The 20,737-nt window shown below is 41.2% G+C and overlaps 1 protein-coding gene across 2 annotated transcripts in view; it reads left to right on the forward strand.

Annotated features, from left to right (window-relative positions):
* LOC104037513 (uncharacterized) overlaps window positions 1-20,737 on the forward strand; it is a 50,479-nt gene that overhangs the window by 24,127 nt on the left and 5,615 nt on the right. Inside the window, exons 10-15 of one of the 2 annotated variants that reach the window (XM_009491492.2) lie at window positions 337-479; window positions 2,597-2,723; window positions 3,713-3,745; window positions 7,695-7,804; window positions 8,326-8,452; window positions 17,483-17,622. In XM_009491492.2, the coding sequence (XP_009489767.2) occupies window positions 337-479; window positions 2,597-2,723; window positions 3,713-3,745; window positions 7,695-7,804; window positions 8,326-8,452; window positions 17,483-17,622 (680 nt within the window). Of the gene's footprint in view, window positions 1-336; window positions 480-2,596; window positions 2,724-3,712; window positions 3,746-7,694; window positions 7,805-8,325; window positions 8,453-17,482; window positions 17,623-20,737 lie in introns of those variants that run through there. The other variant, XM_075716474.1, reaches the window with a different exon arrangement.

Here is a 20,737-nt window from a genome sequence, read left to right on the forward strand (position 1 = left end):
TTGTGAAGCTGTTGGAAGATCAGTGCTAACTCCCCAACTCTTCTCTTTCCCATGCAGGCATCTTTGCACTCGTAGAGGAAAGCGTGGTGCTCAGGGGCAACAGGTTCTTCCTCTCTTCAGTGGAAACTACTGAAGGCCATATCAGACTGCCAGGCTTCCAGCTAGGCACGTCAATGGCAAAATATTCTGTAAAGATCCACACAAGGGACCTAAGTCCCTTCACTGCTTTATAAAACGCTATCTTTCAGGCTACAACTCTTTTTCCAAAACGTTTTATGTTGTGAAGTGTCACTGAGCTGTGACAGCCTGTCTTCTAACTCCTGTGCTGCCTCTTAGGATTTCATAGAGTCATCAGTGACACTTTTTCAGTCTGATGATGAAGATGGGAAAGCATTAGACATCGTCAATGAAGAAATCCCTGATTTGGAGCAGGCTGGATTTGGCCCAGAGACGAAGTCGATTCTTGTGAAAAGTGGAGTGTAAGTCTACTGAAATATATGGATGGAAGTATTAAGTATTTTTGTGCATAGTTGGGTTTGGGTACATCTTTTGACAGAATATGTTTCACATGGTACAGGTGGTAAACATTTAGGGGAGAACAGTGTTTCTTTCAGTTTCCTTGGTAGATGGGGAAAAAAAAAAAAAAAAATCTTAGTTTTCTCTAAATCTCATGCCTACATGTTGATTTGGATCTGGGCATTCTTGTAACTAGAGAAAGCTTGTGATGTCCCTCCAGAGCTCACACAGACTGTAGTTTCAAGATACAGGAGCTTTGGCAGTAATACAGAAGAGGGGTTTTAGGTATGTTAAGAACTGGGATACCTTTTGGAACAGGTGAAGCCTGTACAGAAAGGATGAGCTGTGCCTGATTCATAATAAAGTCAGGCTGCTGGCACTGAAAATTAAAATACTTTTTAGAGAGCTATTTAAACTAAAAGCAGGGGGTTAAGCAGGTGTGGAAGAGTACCTGGTTCAAGCTGATACAGCCGACAGGGTGAACTTGGCTAACTTTTGGTGTGCGTATGTGAAGTCCAGGAAGAAAATAGACAGTACAATTGCAATAAATAAGGAAGGTAAATTAGACCGCCTGCAACGTGTGTTGATGGAGGTATGCAGTATTAACTGATGGAGCAAGGACAAAGCTTAGAAGTGCTAGAAGGTTAAAAAGTAGGATGGGGGAACTAGAACGCTTGGCATGAAGTAACAGCGCTGATACAGCAGACACTGCAGAGATTCACAGGAAGGATAAGCAGAGGAGCTACCAACTCTATAGGAATGATAGAGTAGGCTATTATAGGCAAGGGAGTGGTACTGTACACAAAGAACGGTATCAAGTGCTAAAACGTAAAATACGTTAGGGGAAAAAAGCACTATGGAATCATGTGGGTGGAAATTCCAGACTTTAATAGTAATTTTAAAAGTCCAGTATTAACGTTGTCATACCTGCCCTAATGGTGATGGTGATAGGGATCAGCAACCATTAAGTGAGACTAAAAAAGCTTCAAACTTAGGACAGGTAGCAGTAGTGGGGGATTTGAATTGCTCACACAGAGACTGGATATTAGTGTCTCATGAAGATGAGATACAAGGATGAAAGGCTGGGACAGGACTCAATTTGGAGAATAGATGTCTGAGAAGGGATACAAATGAGATCTGCAAAATCCTGAAGGTGAACAAGCTTAATGCAGCAGCATTCGCAGAATCCTGCATGACAGCAGTTGGGGGATGCTTTACAGAACTAGCTGAAGATTGCTTTAAAACAGATTTAGAGGTGGGGAGCAAAAAGCCTTTCTTATACCGGAGGCAGTGAATTTCTGGAACTTGCTGCTGAAGGAGGCTGTGGTAGCAGATAGCACCTGGAGGTTTAAAAAAGCATTAGACAAATTAATGACAAACAGATTCATAAACGGGTGCTAAAAGAACTAGGAAAGGAGATGCCCTCTGATAGCCCTAATGTTACAGTCCTGGGTGCTGGGTGAGTAAGAGAGGAACACACCACCAAAAGTGGCTAAGTTAGTGGCATGTCTCTAACTAGCCTCCATCTGCTTCCGCCACTGCCAAAGAGCATGTGCAGGGCTAGAGGGACCCTCGGTCTTACATAGTTGGGGGTTTCTTTCTTAAATCGGAACAGGGAAAGCAGGCTGGGAAAAGTTTGAACTGCCAACCATTGCAAGCTTTTGCTTTATCTCATCTTAGCAAGGCTTCCTCATTTACTTCTCTTTCTTCTTGCACAATTTTTCTTAAATGGAACTGGGAGGAGGCCCCGTCTGGGGGGATGCTGAACCTAGGGGGATGTTAATTAAGTGTCTTTCATCTGGGCTTCTAAGTAAGGCATCACCTCATGCTGAATGTACATTTGATAGAAAGGCAGAGACCCAAAGTTGTGTGTTTGTCAAAGCAGTGTTTGCAAAGTAAAAGCAGAAAATCAAGTGTGTGATCTATGCACCTCTCATTGGGTTTAATGTTACACTGTCTGTCAGATGGACTTAATCAAGAAGACTCTGAAGAAAATTGTTCTATTTAACTCGTTGGTATTTTCATCAAACTACACAGAAAAATGTGATGTTTTCAGTTTAATTTTTGTGTTGTTCTCCAGGTGGGTTGCATATCAGCAGAAATATTTCTGTGGAGAGCAATATGTATTGGAGAAAGGAAAATATAAATGTTTCTTTGATTGGGGAGGATCTAGTAAAATCATCATGTCAATTCGACCTATTAAGTTGGTGAGTTACCAGAACTTGTTAAGGGGAAAACTTAAATGAGACCATTCAAGTTCAGAGTGTACAATAATGTTATAATGTGGGCTGTGCTGTTTAATCAATTTGTCTATTTACTTGGAAACAATTTAAAGACCCTTGTGAATGGCATAATGAGTCTGTTCAGGGTGGAGACTGAAATGGACACTCTGGATCTTTCTATCTGTTGAGAAAATTGTCAGAGAAACTTCATAAGAAGAACTTCCCTTTGGCAGACTGCATTCATGGAAAGAATAACCTGGCCTGGAAAGATTAATTTGCCTTAAAACATAGTAATTTATGATGCCTAATTGATAATGAATATAAAAATACTCGAGAATTTGTGGCCCATACTGTTGTTGTATGATAGAGGTCTGATTTTTTTTTTTTTTTTTTACTTATTTTTGTGCCAGAATATTTGTAATACATATAGTGAGTAAAGACAGGAAATATTTTTAATGCATTATTAAATCTAAAGTAGTGCAACTTGCCTAAATAGATTAGTGCCAGAACTGTCAAAATGCTAATGCAAAACAGAGACAATCCGCAGTAGTAAGTGTATAATAAATGATACTACTGCACTGAAAATAAGAAAGGAACATTTAATCTTATTTCGAAGAGCGTGTGTTGAAAGAGGTGTTGCAGTCTTCTGTTGTTAATTCTGTCTTTTTTCAAGAAATAGACTCAAAAATAAATGCAGAGACATTTACATGGACTCTAATCCACATTACGTGAACTAATTAATGCTGATGCAAGTTCTCTGGGTGAAAGGCACTGAACAGTCAGGCAGGTAGTCCTGAGCTTACAGGCAGCTGATGGCAGAGGCTGGGGAGTTGTGCCAAGAGCCTGGGAAGTGTGTTTTTCTCTGCTCTTGAGTTCATAATTAACAAATTTCAGCCATTTGACATGTCTTCTAGGAAATTAATTGTAATTAATTTTATTTATTTATATGCATGTATATACATTTATTATTGCAGGAACCGCTTGGAACAAATGAGCCTCCACATTTGGTATGTTGACAATATATAACAGTCTCTAGTACTAAACTACATTTAATAATTAAATACAGGTAATCTTGAATGTCTTGCTTTGTTACTTCAGATGGTATGTCAGTATTATCATCTCCATACAGCAGACCACTGATGGGGGAAACTGGTACATGTATAAAGGTTGAGTTTGCTAATGTTCAGCTCTTTGCTTTATTCCAGATCATACTCTTTAGTATTCTGTCCTCAAAAATGCAAGTAGTTCAGTAGGTTTTGAGTGACTTGTGGTCTTTATAGCTATTTATTTTCCTCTTCTTTCTTTCCAGTTTCTGGAAACTCACTATCACATGCATTCATCCTTCTCTTTGTGGCATATTTTCTTTCCATTATTTTGCATTGTATCTGGTTTGTCACTATCTTGTTCAAGTATGAGGTCAAGCAGAAAGTATAAACTGCAGAAAATTGAACTGCACTCTTCAAGCCTGCGGATGCATCAACTGGGTTTTTTTTTGTCTTGTATGCTGGCAGCTCTGCTTTTCATAGCCTCCCAAGCATCTATAGCCACTCCTCAAGGAGTAGACACCACTTGCTCCGTGCTTCCCTTTTCCTCACAGTAACATATGACCTTAACTGAGCATATCCTCATTATAGTAAATCTATGATAAATCTCTTCTACAGTACATTCTGACAATTTCCCTGAAAGTTGCGTCTAACTTGGTGACAACTTAGAAAGCAGTCCCTATAATTCACTTTTAGTCTCAAGAACAGGTTAGTTTAGGGTTTTACACTTTTGATCCTTATCTTACAAGGTTATGTTCCATTAATGTATTTGTGTGATACCTTTCTACAACAAAAACCTGCTCTAAGTGTTTGTGTTCATCAGCAAGCATGGTCTGTGTCTCCCTCAACATTCCCTTCCCACATTAGTTGTCCTGGAGTGTGCTGCTAGCATGAGTGGTGATCTAAGTGGTTACAATATCGCCCTCTCTATGCCATGCTTTTAATGAAGCGAATTTGGAAACGTTTCTTTCAAGAAACATGACACTTTAAAAGAGACATTAGAGCTCAATGGTTCTGTTGCAGAAAACTTAAGTATTTTGTCATCTGGACACAATTTTGCGCTTTCTCGCTTGGATGGGTATAATAGCTGTAAGCGCGTGGGAAATACATACATTGTGTTACTTAGCAGGTTGACCACACCCTTCTTTTCTTTCTCTCCAAGTATTCTGGTTCTACAATTTTATGATTAACCCAGGACTACAGGAAATGTTTCCTGTCTGAAGACATAATTAGTGTATTATTTTAGTCTTAAACACTGTTTTCCTGCCAGACCTATTCATATGGCAGTTTGCAGCCAAGTCAGAAGGCTTGCAAGTATGTTCACAGTAAGCCCTTGGTAAATGATACCAGATAAAATAAATGACTCGGAGGAAACTGGTGGGATCCAAACAGTTGAAGATAATTTTCTCTCCATCTTCAACTCTTCTTTTTTTTCAGGATCTTCCAAAGACTGTTCTTTGAGTGCTTTAATCCAGTTTTGCAGACCTTTAAGATCAGTTCAAAACCTTTGAAGTTTCAATAAATTGTGCTTTACAAAGTCTTTTTATTTCCAGTAATATGTGGAAAAAACCCCTGTGTGTGCGCATATGCACAGTCACCTTTACTGACATGCACTAGAATGTGTTTTGCCTTTTGTGTTCTCTAATAGCACCCTTAACACTGTTTCTCTAAAAACAAACAAACAAACAAACAAAAACCACACAAAAAAAACCCCACCAGTCCTGGGTTTTGTAGGATTCCCTGGCTAGGGAAGGAAGGACATCTTTCATGTTGCTAGAGTTCTTTTAGGAGGGGAAGTATTTTGAGTAAGTTTTTATGGGAAAACATTTAATTGCATAAGTAAAAGATGGTCTTTTGGATAAATATGAAGAATTCCCCATTCAGAGTAAAATAAAAGTTTCCTTGTATGCAACAGTCTCTTAGTTTGGAAGTTCCAAGCATGGTGCCTATGAGCTGGCAAAACCTTAAGCATCTTGGTGTTTGACCCTGGTATAAGCCATATACCGGTTATATCGAATGTTTATACATTCTTCCACCTTTAAAAAACATATGTCTGACCTAATGGAACTGTTTTCACTGTCTACAAGAGTGTGTCTTTTTTTCACTTCTGTTTTTAGTTGTTTGTCAGAAATTGAAAAGCAACTAAATTTTCTTAAATCTCTCAGTAACTCCTCTGACCTTTTCCTCCTGCCAGGCTCCCTGATAAACAAAGTACATATAATGTAAGATTGCCTGAAATCACCAACTCTGAAAAGCCATTCATTTTATTAAAAATAAAACTTGGGTTTGCTCGGCAAGAACAAAGCCTCTTTCAGTAGCAGCTGACTTGTACAGATGATTTAGGAAGCAGAGATAATTGCTGTGATAACTTGCATTTGTACTTTAACATGCTGTCTGACTTCTTAGGAAGCGAAACCTTGTAGAGTAATGTCAAACCCTGACAAAGTAAACGTAGCTGCAGTTCGAGACTAATTGCAGATATGCAATGTTTTCACTGAGGAATCAGTACTTCACCCCAGCTTTTGTCAAATTAAGACCATCATTCATTATTAGGTATATTCTGTATAAAGATGAGTTCTAGATCTTTTTTAAAAGCCTTGCATAGCATCTGGCCTATGAAAGAAAGACAGTGTGTATATCTCTTTATAAAGAGCTTTGAGATAAGCGGGTAGAAAATACTATGTAATTACAGCTTAAATAGATGCTTTGTGACATAGCAGCGCAATTATGTTTACAGAAAAATCAGTTACACTTTATTCATTATATCGTAGCTGATTTGTGTTCTCCAATTTGCAGTTACAGCATGCAAGGCCAGGTTAAGCCTTTCTTGTTCTTTCTAACAGGAAACATATTAATTTCTTTTAAAAACATAGACTGAGCTTTTCCATAAAATCATTTTCTGATACTTGTGTTTGGCCCTCTCGCTCTGTACTGGCTGAAAGCATTTTATTTCTTTTCTTTGGCAGGAAGCTAGGCCAATTTGGGGCATGAAGGGGGAAGTAACTCTTGCAACAGCCATCGTGTTTTTCTTCCATTACAGAATATGAGCTGTTCTCTTGATACAGTTAATTTTTTCATTCTTTTCCAGCCTCTCTTTCAGGCTTTAAAGTGAAATTCACCTCAGTTACACAGTGGCAGCCCAAGGCTACAGAATTCTAGGTGGCTTTGCTATAGACCAGAGGCTATATCAGACTACTTCTTTTTCCTGTTTTTTTTTCTTTTTTTTTTGTTTTTCTTTTACTGCAACACTTTCAACCTTATTGCTTTTTCAGGGTGAATTGATCACATCTTACTGGTGGGGTATGGTTCAATGTGGCTTGAAGTTCTTCACCATGACATATAAAAACAGCTTAGCTGAACTTCAGAATTTCATGGGGCATCTACCAGACTGTACCCAGTTGCCCCAGAAATTTTCCTGTTAGTTCTTAAATGAGAAATTGCCTGCGATCACTGTGGTCACAGAAGATTTTCAGGCACTTCGTCAAGAATAGCCCTGTATCTTTTCACCAACACTTCCCTGTCCTCTTTTGAACACTGGATTGCTGAGCTGTAGCAAGAGTTAGCTGCAGTTCAGGGTTGCTTTGGATGGAAGATAACATCCTTCAGTCCTAGCCTTCTCTTTTTCTCAGGGCCCTCTCCTCCTGCAGTTGAACTTACGCTTGATACCACTGCCTTAGCCGTCACTAGGAAGCATCCTGTACGGGGCCCAGAGATGATAAAACACCTGATTCTTCCAAAAATAAAGCAGCTGTAGAAATAGAAAAGATTTCTTAAATGAGAATTCATTCTATTGATTGTATCTTTGTGAATTGAATGGATACTTCTCTAAGAGCACATCTATCTCTGTTTACATTAATGATAATGCATTTGTTTTCCTTCTAGTCATTGGTTTTGTTTTGTTTTGTTCTTGTAGCTCAAAGCTTTCAGTAATACACATTTCCAAGGAGCATGTATAGATTTCACAGCAGAAGTTTCTGATTTTGCATCATTCATACCATGTTCTTTTAAGGTTCTTCGGGGATGGTAAGTCTGTTGTTTTACATGCCACCATTTTAAGTAATATGGAAATTTTTTTAAATGCAACTAAATTTCAGACAGCTGAAAGTGCATAACACATGCCCATCATATTCCGTCATGTCTTAGACCCTTTGTCTTGCAATGCATCTCAGTAATTGTCGTCCTGTCATTGGTTTGGATAGTATGCATTTTGCTTTCCCTGTGGGAAGTTTGCACAGTTACTGTGATTCTTTTTTTAACTCCAGTTAGAATTTATTCCAGATTTTGAGAACTTGGTACAGTAGAAGTGTCTGCATTCCACTCGCGTCGTTTGACTCTGGGACTGAGATTTCTGTACCACATGATTTGATTTTGCTGCGCTGCTTGCTTTGTCGCATAGCTTTTCCAGTCACCTTACTTTTAAGCTTAAGAAGAACAAACAAATTTTTTATTCCTTATTTCCTTAGCAAATATTAAATCTTGAAAACAAACTTATTGTTACTAAGCAGCTAGAGCAGCTAATCTTTTTTCTTACATTATTCTTGCAGTTGGCTCCTGTATTACCAAGGGGAAATCACTGACAATCACTGTGTGCTGGAAGAAGGGCTCTACGTTGACCTTAGTTCCTGTGGCTGCCCGACTGCTACAATCAAATCCCTCAAGCCTATTCAATATGTAAGGACTTTATTGGGGAAAAAAAAATGTTTTGGAACTCTTTTCCTAGTCAGATGTCTGAAGCAAGTGCTTGCACTAAACAAACTCCCACTCAGGGAAAAGAGTGAAGCTTGTTTTCCTGGCTTAGGGGATTTTGGGGGTTAGGAGCAAGCCAGGCTGCGTGCATGCATGCACGTGGTCACTTGTAGGCGCACGCTCTTGCATGTTCTGGGCCCAAAGTTGCTCTCTTTTGTACGAGTCACATTGGTTGGCATTTTTCTGACTGGTCTTCTATAATACAGTTCAGCAAGCTTAGTACGCAGTGAGACATTTTGTCACTCTGCCTAAGCATACGGGGCTTCTTTTACTAGGCCTACAGCCAAGGTTCAGTCTTAAAGCAAAGTACACACAGAAGACATGAAAATTGAAATTACAAGGTAGCATATACTTGCCATAATGCTGTTTAATTTACTAATTATTTTACAGAAATATAAAAAAGGTTTTCACCTTCTAACAGCATCTCAAGTCATTGGTCAATGAAGTGGTATAATATAACATGCATGCGGCCTGTGAGCTGTGTATGACACATCAGATAGTCCCGTCCAAAGCTTCTGTGGCCATCCTCTCTCGGTGACTTCTGAGATACAGGGCGAGTACTTATTACACATGGATATAGTCTTCATGTGACTTTCAGGTCATGTTGGTTGTACTACCAAGCATACAACTTTCAGTCAAGTGACCTACTGTAGCAGTAAGGTGAGATATGAGGTCCTTTATGGCCAGGAGATTGGACAGGAATGTAATGTACTATCCAGTGCAAGACATATACAGCCTTTTGTACAGCCTGTTGTAACCCTGCACGCAGGACATAAGCCTCTGGAGTCTTGCTGTCATGTCTGTGCCTTTGTCCCATATCTTGGTATGCTCCTATGCTAGAGCATCAAAGGTAAGCTGGCCATAATGCTGTTGGTAAATGAGAAGCAAGTGGCTGCTCTGCCCACTCCTCTCTAGCACTGACCAACTTCTCCAAGACTATTCCTCCTTCCCTGATCACAGAACACAAACTCAGTCTATGTGACACGTGCCCTTCAATGTAACTCTTACAAAACTAGACTTTAAAGATTAATCAATTCAGTTTTCATCAAGTATTAAGTCCTTTTTTCCATTTGTGAATAGATTTGAAACAAACAAACAAAAAAACCCCAAACCACCCCCGTGCTCCCCCCCAAAAAAAACCCCAAACCCCAAAAGCCATGGGCATGGTGAGAAGGATGTACAACTCGAGTTTGAGAGCTGGTCTTTTCACTAGGTTACATAGATACAGTGACTTCAGTGGAGCTATAACTTCCCACCTGCTGAGAGCCTGGTTTTCCGATTAAAGATCTCTTTTTCACATTAGGCTTTTGGACTCTGGTCTGCTATATCAGAGTGAAGTTTTGACATGAAATGGTAGGTGTCATCCAAATGCCTCATCCTGTAATCTCACAGGGAAGTAACTATGCAGTTTGGCATAGTAGGAAGCTACTGGCAGCCCTTGATTACCGAGGGCCAAGCCCTGGGAGAAGTGTGTTTGGCAGGCTGTGTGTGGGAAGCTTACACACGTCTTCCTGTACTTTGTAAGCGGCTTGCACCTCTTAGTTCAGTTCCTCCCTTGCAAATAGGAGCCCTTGTATTTCACAAAATCGAGGCACGAAACAGCATAAAATGCTATTGAACCACACCTGTTTTACAAATAGAAATGCCCTCATCGGCTTCTAACACATTGTGTATGCTAATCGCGCAGGACGGCGCTCAGAGGCATTGTGTAGTACAGACGTGATGTTAAGCACGCAGCAGTAAGTTTGGTCAGTGGTCAGAAACAGCCATGGTTAATTCTGTGCATTGTCCACAATGCACTGTTCTTGGAACAGAGCCCTTTTTATTATAAGATATTTCTGTTAGCCCATTCAAGAGAGCAGCAAGCGTATTCCCAAGTGGAATTGCTGTATAGCTTTATTGAATTCAGTTGTGACATTGGGAACCCCTTCCATCATTTGGCTTTAAATACCAGCCCGATTTCAGGCCGAAGGTGTGTATCTTGATAGCTCGCATGTAAGAGGGAGAATGTTTAACCCCGACACCAGGCCCTGAATGTGCATTGTCTCTTGCTGTCCTTTAAGTGAGATGTATTTGCTGCAAGTGTAACTGTTGGAAGAACTCTCACGCCACGAGGGAGCCATGTATTGCTTCAGTGTGTGAGGTTTCTGCATCCCAGATGTTGACTAGAAGTAGAGGCCCATGTGTGGTACTGGCAGAAAGGGAAAAAATATGCTTTTAGCAGTACAAAGGACTCATAAGGCTAGCTCGTTAGCAGCCTTTGAAAACAGTCCAAGTCTGTTGACTGGTGTAGGTGTGGTCCAGCTATATATTTTAGAAGTAGATTGTTTCAGCAAATCCTTTGGGATAGGAGAAGAAATCTGCTGGAGGAAATGGGGGCACGGGATCTGGGTATTCCCTTTCTAATTTGCAAGACTCTAATGATAATTAACTATATGTTACCTTGATATTGTACACCTGCGTGTACAACTCTGGGCCTTTATCTGCAGGATGTATGACAGAATAAAGACTCTTTGTGTGGGGCTAACTGCAAAGTAGCTGTGAAACGTAGCAGTCAGCACAGGCCACTGACACCTGTGGGGTGTGCAGCTTGCTGGGCATCTACACCAACTTCTGCATCTGACCCTGAATCAAGATGCCCTTTCTGTTCCTAACTGTTCTAGTAACTCAAAGGAACATCTAGCAATGTTTTTGCTATTGCATGTCGCAATACCTTTCAGTGTAACTTTTTTCAGTTTTCACTTAAAATCTGTAACAGTTTTGAGGGGCTTTTTGGATGTTGTCAGCTGCCACAAGATTTCTGGGTTCTCCATTTTGGAAGGAGAATTTGAGGATTAAAGTTATGTATTTGTAGTATTCCTTCATGGCATGGATGTGCTTTTGGGACCTGGTGGAACACCACTGTAAGGTGGCAGTGGGATTTTTGTGACTGAGTAAGGTAACAGTAATGCCTTAATCTATATGAAACAGCTAAGAACTTCTGCAAAGCATTGACTGGTTGGGGGTTCCTTTTGTTTTGGTTTGGGGTTTTTTTTTTTGTTTCTTTGTTTTTGAAAATAGATCAACCAATTGAACATAAGGAAAGGATTTGAGGGAATAGTTTGTTCTCTGGAAAATGCAGCTTTCATGCAAACAAAACGTTTGCAAACAAATATGGCAAGCATTCTAAATGAAAAAAATGAGGAATTTTTTTTTTTTTTAGGAAAGTAAAGTTTTTGAGTTTTTAGTTTGAAAATTGCCAGAAATATAATTTGCTTGTTTAAGAGCTTAACTACATAACAAATGAAAAATCTCATTCTAAATCACTGAGTGAGTCCAATTAAAATAGAAAAAAACCAAAACATTCAGAGCAACACAAAACAAATTTGGATAAGAAAACAGGCTCAGACTAGCGATAGTCTGATTTCTTCACTGTGTCGGCAGTATTTTAGGTTGGCTAGCTTTGGTTCTAACCTTTAGCTCTTGGAGGGATGTTTTATGGGTTTTTTGCTGAAAACTAAAGTCGTCATCATTTAAGTATGGCACGCTACCCCCACCCCCTCTGCACACACACTTCCCCCATTTCTCAAAAAATTCAAACTAACGTGGTTCCACTTTGGTTATTTCCCCATTTATTATGCAGTGGCATCATAGAGAAATTAAGCACATCTTTGTAACTAGTTTCATCTATTCAGGAAGTAGCAAAGCAGAAGTTAGGCAGGTTTGTGAGGATAATGGGGAAGATGTTCCCTTATTCCCAGGAACCTCTTTCCCATCTTGGCTTATTCTCCGAGGCGTAAAATACTCGAACTAAATCTTTAGGAGGCTGCCCCACCTGTATTTTTTCCCTGCTGTTCCATTTCGCTCAAATTCAGACTGGACTGTTTTGTCCTTCTGGGAGCATTTAGGAAAAGCTGTAGGTTAATGAGAGGATACAAAGAAGGAACAAAGCATATCTGTACCTTGATAATGAGAAATTAATGTCCTTTGGTTTTGGGGTTCTGGGAAGAAAAATAGTGTTGCAATACCCATGTATTAATCTAGATTGCTTATTGACTAGCAACGTGTTACATGGCCTCTTCCTTTCTGAAAAGGGGAATGCTTCTGAAAGACCAATGTAGTATTTTATAAGTGGGGAAAATATGCTAAAAAATACATCTCGCAGGAACGTACTTCTCTAAGTGAACAGGCAGTTACACACTTTGGAAGCCCACTTAACATTAGTACATCTATTTAGTAGTGGTCAGAACGCTGGAACTAGTATAACTTGCCTCTCATCGTCTCCTTTCATCTAAAAATCCCAAAGCACTCTTTAAGAAAAGCTTGTTGATGAAATTTGCTGGCATTGTTGTTAAGAGCCATTCTGCAGGTCGGTAAAAGCATAGCACAGGTTAAGGGTTGCTGCATTTGTTGCAGAGGTGCAGGTTTCCATCCCTGCATCAGCAAGGACTTGCCGTTTGTATTGCCGTGAATTCCTGAAAAGGGAAGTGTGAACTGCTCACCTGCTGGCAAGCGAGCAGGTGAAGTCGGCTGGGTCATTTATAGGGCCATGGTTGCTTATTGGGGCATTTGTCCAGTGTTTGTTGCTTGGAGAGGTTTATCTTTTGCGATAGAGACTCTTACAAGATACTCTTGTAGTGGGGAGTTCAGCTCTAATGCTGCCTTTTCTCAGGTGTGTTGTTTTGTCAAACTCCCTGTAATGTTTGGTGTGACTTACATGGACAAGAGTATCCAGGATTGTTGCAGTGAGCAGTTAGTTTTCCTTCTAAAATGTTAACTTCAGCCCTAAGGTTAAACCAGTCTCATAGTTTCTAAAACCAAAAATGAGATCTGCGCTGTAGGTTGTGCAATGCTCCACCACCCCTCCTCCCCAGCCCTTCCTTCTCTTTTGAGGCATTCCTTATTCTTGCTCTGATCAATCATGATAGTTCCTGTATTTCTCTATTGATTATCTTTTCTAAGTTAAATATAGGTGTTAACTAATCTCCCCAGCATTCCTGTGTGGTAAATAATGAAATGGGATATAAAAATTAATTGGTGTTTTCCAGGGCCAGGCAATGAGTCATTTTGTGTAGCTGGGACTGGACCGTGGGTGTTACTGTCGTTGAGCACCATGTTCCTCTCCCTCAGCCAGGCATCCTTCCCACACTGAAGGGAGTAGCCAGGCCAGTGCAGCTTCAGTAAAGACAGTTGTAACGATGAGTTAGCCAAGACTGAAGAGTAAAGATTTTTCCAAGGATGTTGTAATACAGCTGTGGAGTCTCCTCCAGTTAAGGCTCTGGCGAATGCTGTTTGCATAGCAACAGGTCAGCAGGGACGCAAGGTGGGGGAATGTGCCCAACCCTTGCCATGACTGGGTTACAGTCATACTTTAGTCCAGCCCTGTGGATTTCTTTCTTTGGCTTTATTAGGCTTTCCCATCAAAGTTTGCAAAATCTAAGTTTGCAACAAAAAGGTGCAAGGAAAAATATGTTTTGGGGTGAGCACTTCTCAAAAGGGCTTTATTAGTAATAATGTTCACAAAATTAATAAGGAAAAATTAACTGTATGTTATCCATAGATAAAACTATATTTGTTTTTATTATAAGCATGTGTGCAAATTCACTCGTGCACTTCGTTTTCAGTTGTAGCACCTTTTGGTTAGTTCTTTGTGTCTACACTATTGCTTTTCAGTGGGTTGAACACCTAAGCCTTGCACTGCAGACAAAAGGCATTTGAAAGGAGGCTCATCTTGCACTGATCTTTGTTCAGTATCAAACACTTCAGGCTTGCATTGCATTTTTTTGCTGAACTGGTAAGGTATAAAATTCTGTTCTGAATTGTGAAATATTTGCAGTGGACAGCTTCTCTCTGTTAAAAAAGGGTGGAAGTCATTGAGGGGAAAGTCTGAGCTGAGTTGAACTGTGCAAGAGATTTTTAGTGTGTTGATTTCCATGGGTTACCTTTCAGCCTCTGAAATCACACCATGGGGAGGGAAAAAAGCTGTGTCATTTTCATGGCATCACCTGCTGTATTAGCCATAGACTACCACACCTGTTAAGTAAAGAATATCACTGTTATTTAACAGTTCACAGGGCTGCTTATATCTTGAAATGCTATGTAAATATAGCCTTCCTTAATCACCGGCTTCCTGAATATATTAAATGTCTTCAAGTTTCTCCCTGGACACTGGCATTAAAAAAACAGGACAAGCAAACCCTCTTGAAACTTTATTGGTGCTGGTTTAAGCAAGGCAATTAGTTCCTTAATGCACAAAGATCAGGTTAAGTAATTCTTCAGTGCTTTGTCATTCTTGCAGTTGGCAAGCTTTCCCCAAAGGATGGCATTTCAGGTATTTTCCTTGAAATAACTATGAAAGGAAGCTAAGGTAATCCTGACCTAGACACGGCAATGACTTGCCAATCGTGGGTAAATGTAGATGTCTTTAGCTCCCCTTTCAAAACCAGGGACTGGGGCCCACCTAGAGCAATGCCACAATCTGAGGTGACTGTCCCCTCTTGTATTCTCTGCCCGGTTGCCCTTCCCCTGGCTCTGAGAGCCCCGTTCCTTCCTGGGCTGTCAGGATTGGGCCTTGGTGAAGAAAGCCGGTCCTGTCAGTCTCACGTTTATCGGCGATGACTCTTCAGCCTGAAAATGGGTGAAAGTGCACCTCAGCATTCCGCAAGGAAGGGTGGGAGCAAGATGCCTCTGTAACAAGTGTAACAGCATAGCCTCAAAACCTTGTTTTTCACTGTTGGTAGTCTCCATGGAGCTATGAAAACAAAATCAGAGAAAAAAGCCAGGCCAATTCACTGCTGCCAGCTGTTGGTTCAAAATGGTATATAAAGTGAGTAATCAGCTCATTGCTCTATATATGGTTATGGAAATACGAGAGCTTCAGTGCTTCAGACAGCAGCATGTTTTCTTTTTCTGTGCTTCACGTCTGTGCTAAGATCAGTGGAGCCCTTCTGAGGTCTCACTGGAAAAGCGGTATCAGTCCTTGTGATCGGGTGTGTGTGTCATAGCTGCAGTGTCTGCTGCGTACCGACAGGCTGGGACTCTGAGCAACCATTGAGTTCAAACACTCTCAATCACGTGAGAGCTAGATTCATTTTAATTGACTTCACCAATTTGCTGTTCTGATTCTTGGTGTATAAATGGATATGCTGGATCAGATGAGTTGTCCGTCTAGTACAGCATCTCTGTCTCTTAACATTGAATATTGCAACAGCAGGATAAATTTTAGGCTTTGGTAACAATGTGTAGGATTGGCAAATGGTGTTTCCCATGCTTACTAGTGCACTTCTGAAAATTTTCCCTGTTGGACCTGTTCTGGACATGGTTTCTGGTCTCCACTCGGGTGAAAGCCGGTGCCAAGAGAGTAGGCTCTTGCAAACTGGAGTGTGATGATACTGCCTTGCTGAGCAAACCAACCTGAGAAGGGGCTGCCTGCACTAGGGCTGCTGGTCTAGATTTCAAAGTAAGCCTTTAGACGCACACTGTAAATTTGAGCCACCTCATCCAGCAGAAGGCAGGTGGGAAGAACGGACATTCCAAAAGAAAAATGTTATGGGTTTTAATCTTTGTTTTGTAACATTAGGTTTTTAGGAGTGCAATGGGTTCTATAAATCTCTCCAGGTGGATGATCCCAGGCTCTTCTTTAAAATGTCTCGGCAAACTCCCTGTCCATGCAGTGTTGTATGACTTACATTGACCCTGCACTGGCTGGCAGAGGAAAGCAATTTTTCTGAGGCAGGATTTGAACACCGGGTACGTACCAAGTGCACTGAGTCAGTGCCAGTAAATTCGTAAGTCCTGAATCACCACTGAGCTCTTCAGACACGCTTCACTACAATGCATCTGCCTCTTCAAACATGAAAGTTCTCTTAATTACTCAGTGCCTGTGTCAACTTTAATTCAAGATTTTGTTTCATTCATTCCACCTGAGGCTATGTCTTCACTGCAAAAGGAATCCTACCTATTGCCTGGGCCGGCTCTCTCAGGGTAACATCTCGGAAGAACAAGGTGACTTCCCTAGAGAGGCTGCTAAGCAAAGCAGTTATTCTCGGACCTATTCCCTCTTCCTTTACCAGCTGCATCGAGATATAAATTACAAGTGCTTATGATTTTGGTTACGATACTTCCCTTATGGTTTTAAGTTAAAAATGCTGAAAAATTATACAAGTGTTCCTTGTACTAAGGCACAGACTTTGGGTATTTAAATCTGTTCCCTCTGTGCTTTTCTGCTGATCTTACAGCTGTACCACATTTTTGTGCAAACTGATCTTTTTATTTGCTTTCATAGGCAGTCTCTCAACTGTAGAAAAGGACATCAAGTGAAAAATGTTTCAATTCTGCATACGATTGAAGGAGTTACTAATTACGCTATTTCTTCAAGATTATCAGAAGAAAAACAGGAAAGTCTGTTAAAAACATGGAGAACTTTTTAGTTCTGATGTTTTTAACCTTTTCCAATTTGTCAATGCCTAAGACTTTTCCAGTGAACCACTGCTAATTGAAGTCTATGGGCAATAGACTTGTGATTTGCCTCACTACTTATAGATGCAATCTGCAGATCAACTTGAAAACTACTGCTGTAACCTGTTCTATAGATAAATAAATAAACTGGATTTATGAAAAGGAATCAGGGCCCTCATGATACAAATCGGATCAAAAAGATTTTTTCAAGTGCAGACAGAGGCACCTCTGCATCTCGAAGTGACTCAGTGTGTCTGGCCTGTGTCAGTGGGGCACCATACTCTCATAACAAAGCCACTGATACATCCAGTATGCTTCAGCTCTGTGTGCTTTCTTGGTGGAGGTACAATTTTTTTTCCTTGCTGTTAGATTTGCTGAAGGAGCATGATCTAACCAAAGAGCATGTGGAAATTAAACTGAAGTGGGCAAATGTGTGCATCATGCCTAAGTTAGACTATTCCTAGTAAAGCTTTGCTTTTTTTTTTTTTTTTTTTTATTTCCCCTTCCCCCCCCCCCCAGGTTTTTGCTGAGCCCTCCATCAGTCTGTTCGCTCTGGAATGCTGCAAGGGCAGAGAGCTGCACTTCAGTGAACCCATCAATTCTGTTTTGAATGAGGACCTTCATTTTTACACTCAGTCTGTATGGGTGAGAAGTGGATTGTAAGTATGGGAGAAATATTCTTGTCAGTTTTGCATTATAGGAGCTAATACTGAGCATGCATTTTCCCCCGATTACTGCCTTTTTTCTTAAGATGTGTTTTACATTCTAACTTTTATTTTGAGACAATATAAAATCCTGAAATGCAGTTGAATGCTAGACCCGCTTTTTGTATCAGGAACCAAAATGAAACTCTGGGCAGAGGGTATTATTGCCCCCGTAAGAATCGTCCTTTTATCTCTATACAGTAACAAACAGTAGAGCCTGTTGTTCAAGCCAGGAACCAAAAATAAATTAGTCTTGACTGCTGACTTACAAAGGCAGAGTAAACTCGGGCTGCTTTTATTAACTGGCTGTAAAATACCAGCTATAAACTGCAGTGATTTAACTTAAACCACTGCAGTGGTTCAGCGAAGCTTGACGCGCTGATCGGCTGCCAAAGAGGCAGCAACTTCTGAGAGAAGCTCGGGGCAGATCTCACAGCTGGAACAGTAGTTTGCTTCTGTTGTTAGTTTAACCCCCCTCCATGACTGTAAATACACACCCAGGGTCTTCTGTGAAAACCATCTGCAGAAGTGACCTTCTAAACTCTTCCACATCTTCCCCTTTCACCTTTTGGAGAAACTCCCAAGTATTCTCTTTCGGCCAGGTTTTCAGCCTCCACATCCACAGCAGCAACAAATAACTTGCAGAGTCTCATCCTGCGACTGAGACTGACTGGAAGCTGCTGTTCTTCTAATGTGACACATTTCCTGTGTTTATTTTTAACCTTTTCCCCACCTTTTTCACATAGACAAGGCTGTAATTTTCTTGAGAGATCTTACGGGATGGCACAAAACCACACAAATTTTGAACTAATTGGGCAAGGAATTAGTGTAGACTCTTCACGGCTTAGGTATATCTCTGTTGTGATTCTTAGTATGAATTTTTTAAACGCATCTAGTCTGTTACCACCTAGAAGTCAAAATCCTTCTATGGATATCTGTGATAACACTGCTGAGCGCTCCTCTGATTCTCTGAAGGTCGGTACAAAGGCTAAGCCTAACCTAGCTAATGCTCCAGAGCGCCGTGGACTGTTTCCTTTCAGGAATTTCACTCAAGCGTTTTCTTGAAAGGTTGGTTAAGGATTGAACCTCCCTTTCTTTAAGAGCAGTCAGTGGTGATTGACTTTACCTGTGGGCCCATAGTGAATATAATCTTCCCCCCAGAGCTTTGCCACTTCTCTATAAATTCTAGTCCCTAACATCTGTGCCAGTTCCATCCTGAGCCCTTGCTGAAAATATATAGAGTGAGCGATCATCTGCTGCTGTTGTCTTGAGGTACCCCGGGTGGGAGTGGCAAGCAGCTGCCGTTTGAGGCAGAGAACAGCATACGCGCGTTCCCCGTGATCTCTGCTAGTTTGGAGGAGGAAAGGCCGCCTGTGGAAGGACCACCCGACTTATTTCTGGTGGGCATGTGTAAATCTTCAAACCTCTGTGGAGGTGCTACTGTCTAAAGCGTGTCCTGTTGGGGAATGTCTCTTTATGAGCTTTCTCTGCCCTCTCCTGAGGGGTGTGGAACTGGAAGTTAAATCACCTTGCCCATGCAGTAGGCTGTAAAGGAAGGGTGATGACTTTGGGACCATAAAGTAGAAAAGCACAGGAGAGTAAGCACAATGGTCCAGGCCCTTCTCCATCTTCCTGTTTATTTCTGAGTATCCAAGCCAGGTTAGCTGGTTCCCTGTCTCTGGAAAGGGTCATGGCAGAATGGTTGGGCTTTCTCCGAGCTCCTTGTGATGCTCCCTAGGAAACAGACCTCCACAGCCTGCCCCATCCCACACTGCAGATTGGTAGCCCAAAGGTTGAGGGTGGCAGGTGATCGTGGGAAGTCTGTCGGATGTCCTAGAAGGTTTGTTTCCCTTTTCCTGTACTCTTGGTCACAGATGGCAGATTTAGAGGGGTTTTTGGCTCCTTGCCCCAAAGCCTACCATCAGCTTTAGATAAATGACAAAGATTTACATACCAATGGAATCTTGCTGCCAGGCGTAGGTGCAAGGATCCTTCCTGAGCCAACTGACCACCTCAGTCAGAAATGGCACGAGCCTGGACTGTGGCTTGGCAAAGGGGCCTGGGGGCTGAGGTACCCCAAGGTGTGGGAAAGATGGCACAGCACGGGGGCTGCTGGTCTGCACGGGAGCCAAGATGAGTTTTGTCTGTGTCGCTGAATGCCAGAAGCCCAACCTGGCTTCAGATGGTTATTACTGTAACAGTCCTTCCCCTCTCTGTTTCCTATAAACTTCTGCTTTGGCAACAGAAAATGCATTTCCAGTGAGACTGTTTGAAAACAGTCGCAAGAAACATCGCAAGAAAAAAGTCAGGAATGTGTCAGAAATATCAGGAACACGCAGTGGTGGTCAGGCTACTCTGAATACCTGTTAGGAGGTATGGGATTTAATTTGAAGAAACAGCGATACAGCCTCATTACAAGGCAGTTCACAGTTGGCACATTTTAGCCTCCAGGGAGTCCCGAGCAAGGCTGGCTGTCAGTTTCTCCAAATTATGCGCAATGGGGAAAAGCAGATTACAGGTGCTGTGAGCAGTGTGCGTGGACGTTTTCTCACTGACTTAGGAGTGCAGCCATCCCTCGTGTTCTTGGCAGCTGACTGGTAAAACAGGTAACGTGGGGAAACCAGTATTTGCTTTGTGTTCCGATGAGTTAATGAATCAAGTGTTTAGGATTCACTGTCTGTGCAACAATGTCCTACTGATAGAAACAAAACCGATCTGTGATCCTGACGCTGCCTTTGTGAGCAGCAATGCATTATCTACTGAGCAGATGTTGAGATGACAAGGGATCTGTATGTGCCGATGCTTTACCTCTGCGTTAACAAAGTATTCAGCTATGTCTGTGGCTCAGATATGTTCGCTACAGGAAAGTCTGTTACAGCAACGTTTAGGTTTTGGAGTAAATATTTTGTATGTTTTTTCACACAAGTGGAATAGCTACAGAAAGCTTTAACTGTAGCAAAAGAAAACATTGGACAAGATCTTCTCATAATTAATATGTACAACCAGGCAAAGCTGGAAGTACTACTGTCTGGTGTGTGGCTTCCTGGTTTCCTAATGCATGCCCACTGAA

The sequence above is a fragment of the Pelecanus crispus genome, chromosome 1, assembly GCF_030463565.1.
Source record: "Pelecanus crispus isolate bPelCri1 chromosome 1, bPelCri1.pri, whole genome shotgun sequence".
Classification (NCBI taxonomy): Eukaryota; Metazoa; Chordata; class Aves; order Pelecaniformes; family Pelecanidae; genus Pelecanus; species Pelecanus crispus.